The sequence below is a fragment of the Cebidichthys violaceus genome, unplaced genomic scaffold, assembly GCF_023349555.1.
Source record: "Cebidichthys violaceus isolate CVI_PGR_0920_01 unplaced genomic scaffold, fCebVio1.0.p SCAF_1, whole genome shotgun sequence".
Lineage (NCBI taxonomy): Eukaryota > Metazoa > Chordata > Actinopteri > Perciformes > Stichaeidae > Cebidichthys > Cebidichthys violaceus.
The window spans coordinates 24,564,796-24,586,109 of record NW_027176262.1 but is presented as its reverse complement, the minus strand read 5'-3'; the positions used below and the strand labels follow the sequence as shown (position 1 = coordinate 24,586,109).

The 21,314-nt window shown below is 45.6% G+C and overlaps 1 protein-coding gene across 5 annotated transcripts in view; it reads left to right on the top strand.

The window, feature by feature from the left end:
* The window catches only part of si:cabz01090165.1 (uncharacterized protein LOC100333421 homolog), a 254,108-nt gene extending 233,445 nt beyond the window's left edge, over window positions 1-20,663 (top strand). For 4 of the 5 annotated variants that reach the window (XM_068716614.1, XM_068716621.1, XM_068716626.1 and 1 more), the window contains 5 exons: window positions 8,384-8,567; window positions 9,080-9,293; window positions 9,388-9,669; window positions 16,677-16,724; window positions 19,152-20,663. In XM_068716614.1, coding sequence (XP_068572715.1) covers window positions 8,384-8,567; window positions 9,080-9,293; window positions 9,388-9,512 — 523 coding nt within the window. In that variant the 3' untranslated portion in view covers window positions 9,513-9,669; window positions 16,677-16,724; window positions 19,152-20,663. Of the gene's footprint in view, window positions 1-8,383; window positions 8,568-9,079; window positions 9,294-9,387; window positions 9,670-16,676; window positions 16,725-18,614 lie in introns of all 5 variants that reach the window. The other variant, XM_068716618.1, reaches the window with a different exon arrangement.
* The last annotated feature ends 651 nt before the right edge of the window (window positions 20,664-21,314 follow it).

Here is a 21,314-nt window from a genome sequence, read left to right as displayed (position 1 = left end):
GCCTCAGTTACACTGTGAGGCTAACGCTCATGTAACCTTTCATTTGTATGAAGTCAGAAACATCTCCTAAAAACTACATTCCCCCACAACAAATGCGCACTGTGATTTACATGTCGAGGGAAACAATTCCACAACGTGAACGTGTCTCAAACTGATTCAAACTGCTGAAAATACGTTTCCCTCAAAACGTTATTGAGGGTGAAGTTTAGTTTGTAAGTCGTTTTGTAGAAAGCAGGGCTCGTAAAAACATATGCGTACAGTAAGCCTATATACCAAAGAGAAGAAATAAGAGAAACGGACAATCATTTTCCTTCTTGTTTCAGAATTTGATTAAAAGGAAACTGTTGTGTTTCAATGAAGAACTCCCAGAGGAACAAAAGTTATAATAAAGCATATTTAATAAAGTAAAACAGCAATCCACAGGCTGCTGAGCAGTTAGACTGTCTCTTGCTCCACCCACGACTCCCGAGCAGAGTACAAACACAGAAGTACAAACACAGGTACATGTACACCAACAGAAAAGGTGTGGTTTCATCCCAGCGGAGCTCTTCCTGATGATAGGATGAAGTTGGTGCGGTAGGCAGCGTCCACGCCTCTGGGCTCCTGACGTAGTACGATTAATGAGCCGGGTTATAAGTTTGTTTATAAAATCCTTCAAAACGTAAATATGTTTAAATATATGTATATATAAATCCAAGACAAGCAAGAGGACAGTCCGTCTTGGGATGAGAATAGACCTGAGGTAGCACATCGTCACCAAGGAAGACGTGTTGAAGCAGCCATGTCTTCGGTCCTCCACACAGCAGACCGGGATCTCCTGACCTGGCTCTTCTGCCTCCGTCCGTCGTTCACCTTCCCTTTCCCAGACACACCCACGCGTGTCTGCATGTGTGTGTAGCTCCTATAGGAAACCCAACCTGAGGCCACGCTGACCTTTCCCCATACTAATGATGGCCGCTCTCTCCTCTCTTTTCATCTCTCTCTCTTTGTCTGACTCACCCTCTCTGCATTGTATGCGCTGTCAGTTTCGCTTCGTCTCTGTTCCCATTCAGATCTCAAGCAAGTCCTATTCAGAGCCATGCGGTTCAGAAAAGCTGCTTCCATTCGGCTGAATGGTAGTCCGTGTCTTTGTAGTAAAGATAGCAATATTTGGCCTTTTGACATTCACTCCTCTTTGTTATCTAAAGATGTGCATTAAAGTCAGAATGTCTTTAGTGCTCAGTGTCAGACAACCTGGACCATTTTAGACCATCACCACCGGACCAGCTCACCCACATTACATGACATGAACTCAGAGCCATGCAGCTGTTTAACAGCCTCAGAAACGTCTGCTTCTACCTCAACACTCAGGCTGCTCTCGTCCAGCGTTCGTAGCTATACCAATATAATGACGCGCCGTAATTCGGAGATGTTCCACAGAAGAGGGGCGGTGGAAACGATCGTTCAGTGCCTCACTCACAGCGCCGAGTAGTCTCCTGAACGCAGACGTTCATTTTGAAAAGGCCGTGTGTGCATGCGACGAGCAGACTGAAGGATGTTGTGGATAAACACTCTGATGTTGAGTTGTCAATGCCGTAAAAATCATTTCACCTTCACTGTGTTGTGGCGATGAAAAGATTGTAAGCAGCTGAGATCTCCAAAGCTCTGCCGGTGAAAGCTAAACGAGCCGCATGCCTTAAAATCACAGTCGTTGTGTTATTTAGTTTAAACTCACCCCTTAGATGCTGCAGTTTAGTGTATCCAGTAATGAACTCTGTTTGTTGGTTATTGATCTCTTCCGAGTGGAAATAAAATGCATCACCATTAAAAACGTGTTTTCTGCTAACAGGACCACGAGTGTTCATGCAGCTGTTTCCCTCAGTTAACATATTGAATGGGACTTGTTGTGTTTTCGTGCTGCTCAACCAGACAGGAAGGACTTGTTGCTGTTTGTGTTCTCTGTTGTTGGTGCATTGAGTGGTGATCTCATTAGATGTGTGCCTGCTTCTCTGTATTTATTTCATCCGTCTCTTCAAGCTTGTTCCTCCCCAGCTCCTCGCTTCATCTCGTCTGGTTTGTTCTTCTCTTTCTCTCCTTGTTGGTATTCGGTGGATGAGCGGCGATGAAACGGAGGATGTGTCGAGGAAGCTCTCTCCCTGATCGTGTGTCCGGCTCCATGTATATGTTAAACCTTTAGTGTCCTGTGGAATCTCCATGAAGTCACCTTCAGCATCAACAGAAAGTTCTGTTGATGCTGTTTGTTGATCGACTTCACAGTTAATTGTCGGGAATCGAGTCGGATGTTCCACGAAAGGCTCTTCGGTCATTAACCGGGTTCACTTTTCCTCCTGCTGTTGGATTATCGGATCATCGGTGATCCTGGGCTCGGCGTCTTCAGCCTGTCAGCTGCTTCCCTCAGGTCCACGGCTAATTGTACGTCTGTGACTCACTGCTGTCAGTCACACACTCGGCTGTCGTCTCAGTGCACCGTCATTCAAAGAGACCTCCTCACGCCTCTGAGCTTCTCAATGACTGGTCAGTTTACGGGACGTTGTGAGGCCACATGATGGTTCAATGATTTGAGTTCTACGTCATGAGTGAGTCGAGACGAATAGAACCCGAAGAATAAATGCAATGAACGTAGAACCTCAATCTGAAGGTCACTTTTTAAAATATGTAAATATTCAATCAATTAATCAATAAATAAATACATAATTAAATAAAGGAATATGAATAAATATAGCATTGAAAGAAACTTTGAAATAAATAGATGAGGCAATAAATATATAAATATATGAATACAGTATTTTAAGAAATAAAATAGTATCATAGTTGTTGTAGTAGTAGAAGTAGAAATTTGATAAATGAGCCCCATTCATTTGAACAGATGAAAAAAAGATATGGATATAAATGTGATATTAGGAAACACAACGATACATAAATAAAATAAATACATTAGAAATTAGAATCATAAAATGTATTTATTTATCTAACCATATTGACTCATTTATACATTTAGATTAATGTATATATTTATTGACTTTAGTATTTATTTATGTATGTATCTATTAAATATTGAATAAAACGTGTTCTAAGTTGATGAAATAGGCAAAAATTAAAATGGCTAAGTAGCTAAACATTGTGCTAAGTGCATTGCTGGAGTGAATGTGTGTTTGTGTTTCGTTATTTTACACGACCGTGTTTTGATGTTCATCATAATGATGTCTTTGCTGCAGCTCAGTACCAGGAGGACACCTTACAGACGGAGTCCTGTCTGGGAGGTTGTTGTCAGCCAGTGGTTCAGGTTTTAGCTCAAAGGCTGTGCCTAGATTGCAGACATGATGACAAAAGCACAATGTCGGTGATGTAAACTGGCAGCTTAGAGCTTTCCTGACGCCGTCACGCTAACTTGAGTGATAATCCTCACAACCGTCAGCTCAACATCGGCCATTTAACGGCCGTCATGTTCCGTGTGAGCGCAGGACGTCGGCACTCAGAGGTAACGACCGTCCGGCTATGGATCGTGTCCAGAGTTAAGCAGGAATGACGGCGGTTAAGCAGGACGCACGGCGCAGCCAGTGCAGGAATCGAACCTGCGACCTTTTACTCCACAGACAATGAAAGATGTGCGCGGGCGTTTCCAGAAGCAGATCGAAATGCATTCCTCTCAGTTCGGGCACTGTGTCATTTAATAATGGAGCATAAAGCGAATGGGAGCTTACGGCCATTTCATACATACAGCTCGCAACCCGAGCGCTGTGTTGGATTTAGTGTATGAAACCCTGAGTGTCTCTATTTCATACGGCTGTGGCCACTGCATTATTCACCACGCTGTCGCCACCAGACGGAGAGGCACCGCTTGAGTTCATGCTTCTCTCCGAGTCCTATGTGGAGCTCCACGTATGTCATGACACCGCTACGCTGACGTAGTTAAACCAATGTTGGGTCTTTGCCTGATTTTCCATTGTTCGGGTTTCTAACAGACTGTAAAGGATGACTTTCGCTGTCTGTGCGCTCCGACTGCTGCTGTGCCCTTCATCTGAGGCCGGCATAACTCTGCTTACAAGCACACTAAGAAGCTGGGCTGACGCGAGGGTTTTGCACACCAAGTCCGGATCATTCGTCGTCTGATGGGTGAAGCTAGTCCCATCAGGGCTGATGAATGACTGGCATTAGCCAGGAGCTATCGTTTAGCCGCCGCGAGCACCATCACTCCACCGTCTACGCTGAAGTGATCGTTTTGACCCTTTAATTAATGAATACTGCAAGGATGGTTGAATGCATATGCTCCTCCTTTAACATATGTCATAATGCAATGGTTCTCACAATCACCTTTAATCGTACGAGTTGCCCTACAGGTTGCCACAGAGCGTCTTCCTCCGCCCTTTGAGCCACACGGGGTTTAGAACAGTCAACCCTGACAGGGCTGCTGTATTTGCTGTGTAAAGTTCTGTCTCCAAGCCTCCGGCTCAGACATGAGTTACCTCCTGCAACAACAGGGCCACGGGCAACAATGGTAGCTGTACATTTAGTGTGTGTGTGTGTGTGTGTGTGTGTGTGTGTGTGACAGTGACAGTGACAGAGAGATAGAGCCTGAGGCCTTCATTCAACCATTACTGTGACCCAGAACTCTGCAACACTTATAAACCAGACATCTATAATAGAACTGGTGTGTCTCTCTTTAGTACACAGAAATATACACACACACACACACACACACACACACACACACGCTCATATACACACACACAGTCACAAACTCACACTGAGGCACTTTTCTGTAGAGACACTATCACTAAGATAGACACTATCTATCTTTTTATTTTTATTCTCCCTCCCTGATTCCCTCTCTGAAACACACACACACACACACACACACACACACACACACACACACACACACACACACACACACACAAGCCCAGCGGGTCAGGCTAGGCTTTATAATTCCATTTCTTGTCTCGTCACCTCCGCTCCAGTTTTGATAAATAGGTACTGCCCTGCACCGGCTGACACCTGAATAATATATAGCAGGCACACACATACACACACGCACACACACACACACACACACACACGCACACACACACACACACACACACACATAGAGGGCATACACAGACCCACAGGTACACACACACACACACACACACACACAAAGGACACGCACCCCTGCAGAGAAACACAAACGTAGAGAGAATACAGGTGTCAACACAAAATACAAAGAGACACACAAGCACACACTCTCTCTGTGTGTCGCTCAGATGCAGCAGTAATCCATAATAAATGACAGCACCACCAAAGCAGAGGTTGACACGGTAAGTATGATAATTTGAGATGTTTAAAGCTGCGTGAACCTAACACAGAAGCTCGCCTACTTGCAGCGCTGTGGAGGCGCCATCGCAGCACAACTATTTGCAGACGTCTGCGGAGAGTTTTGTAACCGGATCTCTGTCACACGGTTACGCTCACACAGATGGAGCCGCGGCTAAACAACCCTTCACACACTTCCAGTGAGTTCAGCTCACGAAACACTTTCACTACAGCGATGACGCCACACGGACACGACCGAGTCCAAGGAGTCCTGAGTCTTCAACAATAATGTGCTCTTCACCAAATACATGATATATTATTACCATTTGCTGTCCGATTGGTTCTTTTGCTAACCATGCAGCACAATATGTGCCATGTGCAGATATTGTGGAAATATCTTTTGGACATAATCCAGTATTTTGGAGAATTGTTGGGCTTGTATTTGTATTTCTCCACCATCTCCTGAGCTAAGTATCTTTTTCTGTAGCTGATAAATTACTCGACTTTTGGCTTTTTCCTGCCCCAAACTATCCAACCTCTTCCTCTACCAGGACATGTCCTTATGTCCAGCTATCTTCCTGCATGTTTGTGTCTCTCCTCCAGTGTGTGTGTGTGTGTGTGTGTGTGTGTGTGTGTGTGTGTAGCAGAGCGGATGAGCGACTCCGGCGTTAGCAGTAGTCTTGGTGGTTCAGAGGGTGGCCTAGTTCACAGCTCCCATGTTTCTCCTTTCAGTTATCATTTCATCGATAACATCTCCCAGAATGCTCTGTCCTCCCCCTCCCCTCCCCTCAGTTCCCTCGTCTTTTCTCCGTCACTATCTCAACTGTGATTAGTTGAGGATCGGGGCTGACTCATGCTCGTCCTAAGCGTGGCACAGTTGAAGCTTTTCTGCTGCGTTTGAGTCTGAACAGACGGTTTTCTGCCACACGCGGCGACTTTGTTTCAGAAGTTTTCAAGGTTGAAACCTCACTTCCTGTTATGGTGAAGAGGAACACGACCGACGAGTAGATGTAGCGTCACCATGTCTACCATTCTGACGACGCAGAGTGAGCTAGTGGAGCGTAAAGCTGGAGATGCGTTCCCCCCGGAGATCATCTTTTTTAATCCGATGGTAGATATGGTGTGAAGTGATAGTGTCAGGTCATGAGCCTGCCATCGACGTGGATTCTTGTTTCCAGCTCTGAGAGATGAGTAGTAGTCTGAGTGAACCGATGAGGACAGACAGCGAAGAGGCTAAAGTGGAACTGGAACAAATGGCAGAAATGGGTGTGCTGCTTCAGGTCAACGTGTTTTCATCATTTGGCCAGTCCAGTCTCACCTCCTGTTTCCTGTCTGTGTTGTGTCTCGCCTTACCCTCGTTTCTCTGCGTCCTCCCTTCTACATTTTCACACCCTCACCTCCTTTTCCATCTTCTCTTTCTCATCTCGTCCCCTCCTCCTCATCACTCCTCCTCAGCTCCTCCTCCATTGTCTGCCTTCTCTTTTCCCCACATTTCCTTTTTTTTCGCCGCCGTCTTCCTCGCCTCCCCTCTCTCTTTCATCCCACTCCACCTCGTACCATTTTGATTTTCAAGTTGAAATTGAAATTGCTACAACGTCCTCCATTGCCTCCTCTCCTCTGCTCTGTCTCTCTTTCCTCTGTGTCTATATTCTTTCCACTCCAATCTTCTACCTCAAATTCAATCTGTAACTGAAGAATTGTGTTGGATCTCTTCCTCTGACTTCTTCTAGAACAGAAGTCATTTCAATCAGCAAAGCTGCGACATCAATAATGTGAACGTGTAGACATGAGGACGATCGGGTAGTGATCAGAGCGAGTAGAGACAGGCCTTCTCTTTGGTTTTAATGTGGACTGAGAATTACACAATTTTCATAAAAGTCAACTCTTCAAGTAGTGGAGGTGAAAATGTAACTTCTGTGACACTCCAAAATGTCTAAATCAAATATGACCGTACTCTCTGGATAACAGAAGATCCATCAAACATAAACTCAAATAAGATTAAAACAGTAATAAAAAGAATGTGTAACAATCCTTTAAGCCCTGGCTCCTAAAGATTCTCTCCTCATACGATGAAACTGCATTGTGTGAATTATGTTTTGAGGGAAACATATTTAGCTGTGACTGACGTTTGCTTTTCACAAATGTGTTTTAAATGATTTCACAAAAGTCTCACGTTGGGAGGAGGTCATTGCGGCGGATGGCTGCTGACTGCTGTTCTTGTCCCGTGTGACCAAAATTATTTTTTCATCCTCAACATAACCACATTTTTTTGCACTTTGAGAAAATATAATTTCCTCGAAATGTAATTGAGAGAGTATTTTATTTTGTAGGAGACGGGGTTGACAGAGCACTATCTTCAGGGCAGTGAATTTGCATGTGATTTAGACACACGTTACATATTTTGCTCTGTTTAAGGGCATCTTTTATTCTATTGACTTCGTTTTATTCTGGCAGCTGGGTCTGCTCTGAAGACCTTGGACGTTGCTTGTCCTCGTATCAAAAGACTCACAGATAACTCCGGCTTTTATATGTAGGACAAGCTGGCAGAAAACAGGACTTGTGTGCTGGGGGGGTTCTCCGTGAGGCGGAATTGTCAGAGCGTGGCTCTGAGACGGAAAGTAACAGTGGAGAGTTGTGGTATTTTGTGGCACAATAGAATAGGGTTTTTTCCCAAGTTTTGGTAATCATAAACTTATTGCACAAGGACAAAATTGCTTGAACAGTTGTGAAGTTCATTTGTGTCAGATTTCAGTTCCTTCATTCTGTCTGGTTGAATGCACAGCAGCAAAACCTCTTCACCGTCTGTCTCCACCGTCCTCCTCCAGCTCATTACAATTGCCGGAAGTCACAGTGAAAAACCAAATAGTTTTTTTGCTCCTGTGGTTTAAGCTCCATGCCTGTAATTACTGTAGCATTAATATGGGACTTTCAGGGAATTTCTGCACAGAATATTAAAAAGTTCATGACCCCCAGAAACGGTCTTCTACAGAGAAACGTGTACAACCAAATAATTCTTCACCTGTTTTACAAATGATCGACAGATCAGGACATCGAAGGACAAAACGTTTGTCTCTGTCTCCCTCTCGTTCAGGATGATCCCAGCCAACCACAAGTACTTCCTGCTGAGTGACCTGGCGTCATCGCGGGACTACGAGCTGTGCGTTCTGGCCGTCTACGATGACGGCATCACCGCCCTGACTGGCACCAAGCTGGTGGGCTGCGTGTCCTTCTCCACGGAGACGGAGTACGGACGCTGCCACTCGATACGAGACCAGGTCAGTGTGCTGCACCTCCGGCGGTCTGACAACGTCAGGGGCCGATTTGGATAAACTCTCTATTTCACAAATCCCAGAGTTACTTTGTAAGCTAGCGCTAATTAATCCGATAAAGCCGACGCTGTTCAATTATGTCATTCCAATTCTTTCAAATCTGTAAGTCATCAGCCACAGTTTCACCTCAAATCCATTCAGCACCTTTTCTGGAGCTTTTGGTTGCATCACACACTCTTCCTCATCAAAAGGAGTTTGAGCAATTTTCGTTGAAAATAAAAATCAATTCTGAGCTCTTTGAAGGCGTCTTGTTCAGGCTGATGTTAAAGTGTATTTCCTGGGTCCAGAATGAACTTCAAAAAGCCAGTGATTAGCCGTCTATAAAGCTTTTAATAAAGGTGTTTGTTTTGATGTTGATGAATCATCTGAGTGAAAGGCGAGGTCAGATACAATGTGCCGCTTACACATCATAGGATCTACACACTGGGCTCACTGTCTCTCTGGGTCTTCTCCTCCAGTTCCTGGGAGGCACCATGATCATCATCATCGGGGGGATCATCGTCGCCTCTGTCCTCGTCTTCATCTTCATCCTCCTGATGAAGTACAAGCTCCACAGCAACCATTACAAGCAGAAAGCTGTCGCACGCCACGCCAACGTCTGCTCCCAGACCAACGGAGGCGGGGGAGGGGGAGCCAACGTCCTGCCTCCGCCCTCCTCCTCTGCAGGGCAGGGTAACTGGAGCACAGATGGACGGGGAGAAGAAAATACGTGACTCGTCTTTGTCGTCTGCTCCTAATAATCCGCCTCCGTCTCGTTGTCTCCTAGGTGGAGCCGCTAATAAAAACTCCCAACCGTCATCGTCAACGGAGGGGATGGGAGGAGCTTCTCTTCGAGGGACTACTGTTGTAGACTTAAACCCCACCCACGACGATGACGCCATCTCCCAATAACACACAAGAAACTGTCGATCAAACCCACAACTCACCAATCTCTGAGCCCAAACCAATACTCCACCTCCCGCCCCTTTCTTTTTGTTTTTTTATTTGTTTTGTTGCTGGTGTCTGGAGCCAAACTCCACTCAACGCCGAGGAGCGACTCCTGTCACTGGTGAGTAGCTGCTGTTGGGCAAGTACAAGGGGAGGGAGGCGGGGAGGAGCACTGGTGATACGCAAAAGTAGCTGCAGATCCAGCACCTGTCAGGAGTAGAGGTCCGGACCTCTACTCCTGACCTCTACACCTGCAGGCTCAGGTGTAGAGGTCAGGAGTAGAGGTCCGGACCTCTACTCCTGACCTCTACACCTGCAGGCTCAGGTGTAGAGGTCAGGTGTAGAGGTCCTGACCTCTACTCCTGACCTCTACTCCTGCAGGGTCAGGCGTAGAGGTCGGGCGTAGAGGTCCTGACCTCTACTCCTGCAGGGTCAGGCGTAGAGGTCAGGCGTAGAGGTCCTGACCTCTACTCCTGCAGGGTCAGGCGTAGAGGTCAGGCGTAGAGGTCCTGACCTCTACTCCTGACCTCTACACCTGCAGGCTCAGGTGTAGAGGTCAGGTGTAGAGGTCAGGAGTAGAGGTCCTGACCTCTGGTGGGGCCTTCGGCATGGTCGCAGACACATAACTTTTTTGCTGCTGCTGCCATAAGAAATGAATTCAGTTAAATGTGGAACACAGCAGTGCAGAGAAAGAGAGTTTCATTTGAAGTTTGTTTGAAATTGAAATCTGAAACGGACAACCGCTGAGAGAGGGAGTGACAGAGAGGGCAGGCGGTGCGCTGCTTCAGTAAACCATGCGGACAAAGTTCATTCAGCCTGAGCACCAACTGAACACTACCGTCAGAAAAACACGCTTTAATGAACAGTCACTCACCTGGATAAGACACACACACACACACACACACACACACACACACACACACACACACACACACACACACACACACACAACTGGGTGTTGCTGGTAGGCGATGCTGCTTCCTCAGGTTGAATGAAATAGGCACTCACCATTAAATTACTCTGGCCATAGAGCCTATACAGTACACACACACACACACACACACACACACACACACACACAGAATGATCTGGTAACATCACTTATTGCACTTTGTGAGGAATGATTCATCACCATACGGACATCTAGGAACTAACGGCCCTAAATGTGTCTCCGTCTTCTCAATGAACTCGTCTCTATATGGTAAATAGTACTCGTTGTTATTCAAGAAGTACCTCTCCGGTATTATTAATAGAGCTTTGAATGCCAAAAGTATGAATCCACATTTTAACAATGCTTTGGAGGCTCCTGTCTAATGGACATTAGACAGGAGCCTCCAAAGCATTGTTAATGAATTGTACTTAAGTTGTAAGTTCTGAGACTTTGTGTTTTTAAGTTTTGTTTTGTTAGTTAGATCTGACACACTCCACACTCCACACTCCACACTACACAACATGGTTTAACTGTAGAGGTAACTTTGGGATAAAGCCTCTAAAGTGACAGTGTGAGTAAAGTCACAGTTCCACCACAGCTCAAATGGAGACGTCGTCTGTTGGAATAGTGCCGCAGTACAAATGTTGACGAGGTTGTTACTTGGAACCAAAGTCACATGTCCACCGTTGTTCTCAGGACAAAGCCTGAACGCGGCTCTGCTGTTTATTCTAGGACGTCCTCTGCCCACCGTGGACATTATCTCCATTACTTCCTTTTTGCTCTCGTCTTCCCAACACGACCGAGTGTTGTTTCCCTCTCAGCGTCTCCCTCCCTTCAGTCGTTTGTTTGATTTTAATGAGTGCTTTTGTTTTGGCGTCTTCCTTCATATCTCAGTTCAAGGTGGTTTTGTTTATCTGCTTGTCTGTTAGCCTCCGCCGCGGCTTCCCTCTTCATCTTGTGATATTTCCGTGTGTGTATAAATATATATCGGCAGGTATCAACCAAAGCTCTGAAGGATTTTCACTGTTTAGGACGAGTCATTTGTGTCCCGGCTGTGCATCCGTTCCATTGATTCTGTGATTGTACGAGCTGCATGAGAGAAACCTGAGGGGAAGAGGCTCTTCTCTGCATCGGCCTGGTTTAATGTCCACCACAGACGAGCTCCTCCTCCGCTGCGTCGCCGTGTTCGTTGCCAGCTCAGCTTATGATAATCGAGATATTGTATACGCATAACGAGCGTTTGTTCGCTGGGTTCTTTCAGACCTTTAGTGGTTAGATGTAGCTGAGGTTTTCAGATTAAAGTACCAAGTAGTACCATATTGACCCAAATGTTAATTAAACAACCACAATCATCAAATGACAATCCATGTAGTCAGCATCTGTGTTTGCACACAGACCAGGGGGCTTCATTAATAAACCAGAGCGTAGGATCCACACTAAACGTTGCGTAAACCTACAAATGAGGCGATGTAGTTATGCGTGCCAGCGAGCAATTTCCTTTTATAAATCCCAAATCAACCTGCAAATGTGTGCGTGGATCAGCCTGTGAACGTCTACGGACAGAAATGAGACAACAAGAGAACGACCAGACACTCGTCCAGTTAGTCTGAAGACGGCGTTCTGTCCCCGTGAGTGGAATAAACAAAGTCGTGTTCACTGCAGCGACTCTACGCACAAAAACGACATGAGAACTTAAATCACACTTGGTGTTATTTGCACAGTATTAGAAGGCAGCGTAATGACTATCTAATACACTGCGAGAACGTTGGCACCGGACCACAAAAAACCGTCCTCCATGTTCCTGAGAAGAAGAAGAGACCGTCTTCTTCTTCTGTTGAGTTCTACGGCGGTTGATGAAAGTGTTCCATTACCGCATTGTGCTGGACCGCCCCTCGCTGTCTGCTCCTGCATTACCACGGCATGTGTGAAAAGGTGCGAGATGGAAACGTTCCTGAATGATGTGTAGAAGATCACTATCGGTGCCTTCAAGGTCGTCTCAGGAATCTACATGTGAAGAGACCTGTAGTCCTCTCTTTCCTCCTCTGCTCCTCACTCTCTCACTCTCCAGTTGTCGTCTCCTCCGTCATCCACCCGCCATGATGTTCTCATTAAATCCTAAGATTTAAGAGTTGACTCTTACTCCTGTTTCTTTATCTTCATCTCCTCCTTTGTTTGTGTTTCCCTCCAGTCATCCATCCATCATCCGCTACTCCACCATCACACTCTTCCTCTGTAATATTACACGCTCTTTTTATCTACTCATCATATTGTCCCTCCATTCATTCCTGTAATAAAACACCTCCCATCTAAAACACACAGTTTGTCATACATGTACACACACACACACACACACACACACACACACACACACACACACACACACACAAGCAGAAGTACACTTTTTTTTCTGATGGAAGCAATCTCAGCAGCCCCCTCTGGCCCTTAGACCATTTGTTGTGGGTTTAATATCAACCACACACACACACACACACACACACACACACACACACACACATACACACAAACCGTGGCAATCTCAATGCGTCTGCTTTCTCTCCCACCCATATGAACTGATATAGTGTTTGTTGATCCTACCGCTCCTCAAAATGCCATCAGTTTCCTCTCCCAGTAGACACACACACACACACACACACACACACACACACACACACACACACATGGCATGTCAGTCCGCCTTAAAGGAGTATAGTTCACCCAAAAACAGAATAAATTGTACACATAGACTTCATAGGTTTACTCTTGTTTCATCTTTTGTTGTTGTAATTATTCTACTTTAGTTGAGCGAATCAATGCGCTATGGAGAGAGCTTTTGATCACTGCTTGTATTGTATTAGTGATATATGACAACGTTAATGGCATCATATTATGTGTGTTGATTAACGGACTAATGGATCCACTAGTGTCTGACATAAAGGAGTCCACATGTCAGTGGAGGAGGGAGGAGGGAGGAGGTGCACGCTCCACGTTGTGTTCACTTACTAGAATGCTTTGTTTTGCACGGATGTATGAAGAGGACTGGATGCAGCATTAGCAGTGGGGCATGGCTCATTCTCTAGAAGCTGGAAGTTTAACTTCCGGGTATGACTCAGATCTCCCTGTGATGGGCCCACAGAGCGAGCGCTCTACCTGGTGTGCAGCGTGGTGGTGGTGTGTGCAGGTATTAAGACGAGGCGTGTTCATGTAAAAAACACGAGAAAGATAATATAATATGTCTTCAAGAAACATGAACACAGGCCACACACGGTACAGAAATATACACCTTAATTCAACACCGCCTGGCTCCCTCCAACACAATCCCACCGTGAGCACCACAGAGACAGGTAGAGAGCAGGAGAGACGGAGGCAGACAGGCTGATGGCATCACGACGCGACCCCAGAAGCCACGAGGCATCGGGGCCTCGTTCACTGTTTCTTTATTATCCGGAGCCTGGCACGGTGACTAAACTGTTAGCGACTACCACAGAGCTCCCACTGAGGGCGCCACGCGGAGCCACAGTGACACCTGGTGGTCACACCACGCAAGTGGCTTTTATTTCTACCCTCGAGTATCCAGGGAAAGTAATTCACATTCATGCATTCACACGTTCACACGGGGAGCTGCTCAGTGCACGTGTGCAGTCTGCTACCGGAAGATGCTGGGTGAAACCAGCATTCATCAGGTTTTCTGAATATTTGTTATGCTATATTTAACACTCTCTTCATCACAACATGATAAAATAGCATGACACCAAAGATACATCTAAGAAGGCCCTGCCTGCAACAGCCTTGATAGCAACCATCTACCAGGTCCAGAACCTCCCTTTTTATTAATTAAAAAAAGCCTCCAAGTGATGGGTCACCCAGTATTACTCAAATTAACATCATCGTTGTGTCATCATCACACATTTTAAAAAGCCAGCGGTCATTGTAAGTGTGAGTCGACTACGAGGTGCAGAGGCTCCTCAAAACTTCAGGCCTGGACTGTTTGGGATTGAAAGTCACTGTCTGTATATATGTGCTTTAGTTCCCACCAACTCTCTGAAGATGCTAATAGTTTCACTGTAGCTGCGTGTGGCTATCAGCGCTGACCTTTGTGAATTGGACCGTTTTTGCAACGAGGCTCATCTGCATAGAAAGGAGCCAATTTTGTGCCAATTGTGACGTGATTTAGAGACATGTAAACAGCAAAGGAGCGCTGAGACTCTGCCGGCTTGGCAGCGCTGTTAGGGTGACCTTTCACCCTCTGAGGGGCTTCGAGAATCACTCGGTTTCTTTTCTGTTTTATTTGTGCCGGTTTAACGGCTGCACAAATAGTGTGAATTTGAATTATGTTTTTACAGTGCATCATCTGTAAAGGTTTTTACAAAACTGCGGACACGCTTGAGGTTAGGGTTGCATACAGTATCCACATGTGAGTCATGCGCTGCAGCCGTGATGCTAAAAGTAGAATGATGTTCCCAGTTTAACTGAACCACGGAGTAGCCCTCCAAAATCTAGCACATGTTCTATTTTTTTTCACTTTCAAAGCCGGTTGCAATACTGGTGAAAAGATGACAGAATAATGTATCTTTACGGTTTAAAGTAGTTCAGTTTCACTCTTTTCTACACCGCTGCTGCCTCTGAATATATCTCGTGAATGCACATTTTAAAGAAAGAAGAGAAACTCCAACTCAGGCTCTGCTGTTTCCCCATATCTATTTTCACAGGGAGGCATTTGAATATAATTTGCAGAATAACATTGCCAGTGGCTTCTCATAAACCCTTTGAGTGAAATAAAACAAAGTCAAACTCGCTTTAATCTCCATCTGAAAGAGACCTGAGTGTATGAGGAGAGGAAGCAGAGAGACAGAGAGAGAGGGACAGACGGGAGGATCGTGGGCTCGTTGTTGGTGAAGTAGAGAGAGGGAGAGAGAGACGTCCGGAGAAAGACAAAGAGAGAGAGAGACAGACGGGAGGATTATGGACTCATATTTAGTTAGTGAGACACAGAAACAGCCAAGCAAACAGAGAGAGCAGTACAGATGAGTCACTGAGCCCCGAGACACCGTTATTGACGAGCAGAGATGGAGGGATAAAGAGAGATGGAGAGAAAATGAAAACTGAGGGGGAGGAGGAGGAGGAGGAGGAGGGAGGGATCGGGAGGAGATTGGATGTGAAGGAGACGAGGAGAAGTCTGCAAATAGAAAGTTGGAGCCCAGATTTACAGCTCATTGAGTACCTCAATTAGTGTGGGCCGTTGATTTATCCTTCGCTTTTCATGTCTTGTTTATTTCTCAATAACTTAAATGAATATTAAAATACTGAACATACTTTACTCTCCTCGGGTTAAAGGTAGCATCTGTGCTGTGATAAGTGTGATGCAAGCATGCAAAGTGGAACAAGCTGGTATTGGAGTTTTTCTAAATATAATATATTGTAATAAATGTTCTGTTTCATCAGATCTATATTACTTAAACAATTGATCTATCAAAATATGTGAGATGAATCGCCAACAAATTTGATTATCTATACGAGGGATTGGGAGAATAGTGGAGATGCACGCAACAATAAATGTCTCTCTCTGTCTCTCTCTCTCTCTCTCTCTCTCTCTCTCTCTGTCTGTCTGTCTGTCTGTCTCTCTCTCTCTCTCTCTCTCTCTCTCTCTGTCTGTCTGTCTGTCTGTCTCTCTCTCTCTCTCTCTGTCTGTCTGTCTGTCTGTCTGTCTGTCTCTCTCTCTCTCTCTGTCTGTCTGTCTCTCTCTCTCTCTCTCTGTCTGTCTGTCTCTCTCTCTCTCTCGCTCTCTCTGTCTGTCTGTCTCTCTCTGTCTGTCTGTCTGTCTGTCTCTCTGTCTGTCTCTCTGTCTCTGTCTGTCTCTCTCTGTCTGTCTCTCTCTCTCTGTCTGTCTGTCTGTCTGTCTCTGTCTGTCTCTCTGTCTGTCTCTGACTGTCTCTCTGTCTGTCTCTCTCTGTCTCTCTGTCTGTCTCTCTCTGTCTGTCTGTCTGTCTGTCTGTCTCTGTCTGTCTCTCTGTCTGTCTGTCTGTCTCTGTCTGTCTGTCTGTCTGTCTGAAACCGTCCGTTTCTTAAATTTCATGAAGCACGTCTCTCTTTTAAACATGAACATGCAAACACATCATTAAACTATATCTGTTTTCTCTGAGCTCTTAATTCTCTCTTCCTCTTAACATCTGTTGTTTTTTGTCGGTTATGTGTGTTTCCAGATCCTTACAGTGAGCCTCACAGCGCTGGAGGGAGAGGAGGCGGTAGAGGTGAGAGATCAACCACACACACACACACACACACACACACACAGAGGTGAGAGAGGGTGACCCCCCCCTCCATTGTTCCAGTGGAGAGGCTTACACCAGAGCATCTCAAAGGGAGGGAGGCGTGGGAACATGCCGCCCAGTCTTTAACGGAGAAGGACGGAGAGAGAGAGTGAAGGATGAACGAGGAGAGGAAGAGAGAGGGAATGAGGAAGAGAGCGGCGGTGAGCGGCCATTAGCCGGCCTGCAGTGTGTCTGCCTCTAAGTGCTCTGTAAATATCGCCTTGCCTTAGTAAACAACATTATTCCTCTTTATTGGGCCATTATATAATGGCCTGATCCCCCACAGTATGCAGATTGGTGTCGCTCCATTATGTAAGCTCTCTCTTCCATTATATAAGCGGTCTCCTCCACTCCTCCTTTCTTCTTCTCCCTCACTCCCTCGTCACTCTCTCCTTATCTTTTTTTCGACTCCCCTCCTTTTCGTTCCCTCGCTTTTCACTCCCTCCCTCTCGCCGCATCGTCTCCTCTCTCCTCCTTTTGCCTCTCTTTTGTCTTCTCTCACCACGATTCCTCTCTCCTCGCTTTCTTTCTTTATCTTGTTTCCTCTCCTCCTGCTACCTTTTCTCCTCTTCTCTCTCACTCCATCGTCTCTTTTTGTCTCTGCTCTCTCCTCTTCTTACCTCCTCCCCTTATCCCCTCTCCTCCTTGTCTTTTGATCACCCTTTTCTTTCTTCATTTATCTTACTACTCTCTCTCTTTCTCTCCTCTTTCCTCCCTCTCTTATTTCCTTTTCTTGTGTATCATGTTTTGTTCTCCCCGTCTTACTTGCTTTTCTCTCCTTTCTCCTCTTTGTTGCCCTTCTTCCCTTCTTGTCCTTTCATCTTCCATACCTCCCTTCCTCTTTCCTCACCGTGACCTTTTCACTTCTCTCCTCCCCTCGTCTTTTTTTTTTCATCGGCTCCTCTTGCCGCCGTACTCTCGTCTCCTTCCTCTCGTCTCCTTCCTCTCGTCTCCTTCCTCTCGTTCCCCTCCTCGTCTTCTCTCGTGCCACGCCCTTCCTCCTCCTCCACCTCCTCTCCGTCACCTCCTGTGCAGACGCTCGACGGGCCAAAGCTCCTCTCTGAGCTGCAGTGTGGACGACGGACGACTGGAGCAAATTACAGCTGTAGATCTTTACTCTATATTAATGTTTCAATATATGAACAGAAGCTCATTTATTACGTACTCTGTACTGTTTAGCATACATTTACAAAATAATTGTGATAAATGTTCCTCATTAACATCACATGTTTACTGATAGATGTTCAAACCCAACATGTCGTCCTCTCATGTATTGATATCCATGCTTAATATTAAAGTAGTTAAAGTAGCTCCACCCAGTAGCTCCACTTAAGGGCGTGTTGATTGTACCATCTGATTAATCATAGACCTTCACAGCGTCTGTTTTCAATGGAATAATTGCTAAATGTTAATAAGCAATTATAAAATGAGTCAGTTTGCACTTATAGCTGATTCATGAACTAAATATCAAGTATAAATGATATTGTTACATTTGCCAATTAATGATTTCCTTATTCTATCTTTAAATGATTCATTTGTAAAAGATTAGAATTTCACTTTCATGTTCTCTTTAATGGAAACAGCAGCATTGGACAGACTGCTGACCCCTCAGAGCTCTTGCTGCTGCCCTGCAGCCTTTTAAAAATATATCAATTTATGAATTAGTTATAATGATATACTTAAAGTCTGTAATTACTCTGACTCCGTAATCAAGGCTCCATTATGCACAATCCTGACTTGTCAAATTCATACACACTTTAGTTGCACAGTGAGAAACCAGAGTGATTATTGACATGGAGAGTTTGTTTTGAAGCACTTCTCTTCTTCCAGGATGTCTCGGAACATGAAAGGACGTTCTATGGTCCTCCTCCCTACCGTCAGTGGACTGCCATTTGCATTCACTGAACATTGAGGGCCCCCTACTGGTTGAAGCGCTTCACTTTCCTGCCCTTTTGTTTGTTAGTAGTATCTCACCATGCAGCGCAGCACAGCTTTACCTTCTGCTTCAGACAACAAAAAAGAAGTTTTGGGATTCCATTTGTTTGCGTACAAAAGGGAGTGTGGGTGTGAAGGGGGTGGCGTTCAAAGCAACGTGTAGGCAGGAAGTGGCTTTCAAAGCCTGAAATCTCAGCAGTTGGCCGAGCAGTCACTGAGTCATCGGCGCTGAAGAACAACTTTACAGACCGCTGCAGATGCTGCAGGCGGGAGAGGATATCTGCACTCAATGCTAAAGGAACATGCACAGCTGAGGAACAGCAAGTTCACTCATAAGTTAGAACACATTGAACCTTTGACGCACCTTTACTCACAATCGTCAATCAGTCACTCGATCGATCTGTGCCCGTGTCCCTCTCCTGTCTCCTTCAGGTGCCCCCCGTGGGTTGCATGGTCACGTCCTTCTAATGAGCCCCGATGATCAGGTATTCCACCCAGACTCCCCGACAGCACCCCAGAACCAGACGTGAAGCGATGCTGAACATCCAGCGGGCAGCCGGAGGAGGAGGAGGAGCGGCCTTCCTGTGGGCAGGAGAACAGGTCTGGCTCTGGACTCTGAACCCTGCTTGTGATCGGTGCTTAACTGGAGCTTGAAACCTTGGATCAGAGGAGATGAGTGAACATGGTCTGGAATCTCTTCTTCTTTTTTGAAGGAAGTATCCGATGATCTGACGGGGCTCTTGAGGGCGTCGCGTGGATTGTTGGCGTCTGCGTTTGACAGTTAGAATCCATGCTGCTCTGGGAATACGCTGAACGGATTACTGGATTACGGGAAACCTTCTTTTATGACATTTTTTTTCCAGGATCTTCTCGATTGCGGTTTGCCGACGGCTCGGTGGCACCGCTCCTCTCTTTTCCCCAGCATACAGTCATATGCCAAAGGATTACTACAGTATTATGACAGCATTATAACAAAACCGGGAGCATATACAGACTTCCAAAAGCACACCTCTCTATTATCTCTTGGCAGTCAAAGAGGAATCCATGTCGGGCCTTGGATTGAAAATACGAGCACATCGTCAAACGTCTTGTCTCAAAGCATCAACAACAAGCAGCTGTCAAACTAAACGGTGAACTTCTCTGAACTTCTCTGGCACTTTATTTGTATGTCTTCACCTTCTCTCTCTCTCGCTCTCTCTCTCTCTGTCTCTCTCTCTCTCTCTCTCTGTCTCTCTCTCTCTGTCTCTCTCTCTCTCTGTCTCCCTCTCTCTCTCTCTCTGTCTCCCTCTCTCTCTGTCTCTCTATCTCTCTCTGTCTCTCTCCGTCTCTCTATCTCTCTCTCCCTCCCTCTCTCTGTCTCTCTCTCTCGCTCTCTTTTTCATGAACAACTGAATAGTATACTCTCCAGTATTACCGATCTAACTCTTCTGGCTGTGAATGACTCAGATACGGTTGAAGTAATCGGTGTGTTTGCGTCCGTGGTGGGTTGGTTCTCTCTGGAGTATTATAAAATGAAGACCTGAGACCGGAGCCTCGAGGATTTATTCACAGCCAAACTCAAGCACTGACGTCCAGGCCTCCACATCTGACGGTGAATCCTGGTTTTCAGTTTGACACTGGAACGCAGCTGCACCTGTAAGACACACTGGTGGACTTGCTATCACTGACAGCTGGCGCTCGAGTTAGATGTATTAAGCGTTTTTAAAAGATGGCGCCAGCAGAACTTGCGCTGTCCCCCCCCCCCCCCCGCTCCCCCTTTGCCGTTTGACAGTGTCTGTGTTCGTATGTGACATACACCTTACAGTCTTCGATGGTTTGATACCCATGATTTACTTTGAATATTATGAAACAAATGACCACAATAAGGAGGAAGAAAACACACGACAACATGCAAAATGGGGATTTTATGCTTTCATAGATACAATTATGTGGATTTATAATGAAATAAAAAGGTATTTTTCTTGGAAAAAGTGTGTATGTGTTATTCAAATGTCAACCATGTGCTTGTCTTCTTGTTTTGATGAAGAAAATGCTTAATGCCTTCTTTTAAAGTGATGAAGATTTGGGCTGCTAAACACACTGAGAGACTGTTGAGGCCGTTACACAGCAGGGGTGCTTCATTTGTGCATTTCTTGACTTTTTTCACACAGAACGTGATTATTATAGTGAGAAAGGGAACGAGGTGGATTTTTTGGAGCTTTTGCAATCCAAATAAAGGCATCAACCAATGACGTTGTGTGGAACGGACACATTCAAAAACACACACTTTAGTGTTCTTTTTAACAGTGACAAAGCACACCAGATCCACTCCTTGCGTTCTTACCTTTCACAATAAAAGCCCTAAAGATATTCACAGAGTTACTGTTTACCAGTGTCCGTAGGCACGGGCAAGTCCAGCATTTGGGGATACTCTGACCTCTGTAGGGGGGTCTGGGTGGATCCTGCCTGTGGATCCGAACATGTCATGTAATGTCTTCTGACTGTGAAGCTAAACTACCCAAAATATTCTGTAGCAGCAGTCTTTTCAGATAACCTTTTGAAACCTGCACTCACTGACAGAAGCCAGTCCTGTACAGTCGTGTCTGTCAAAGATCC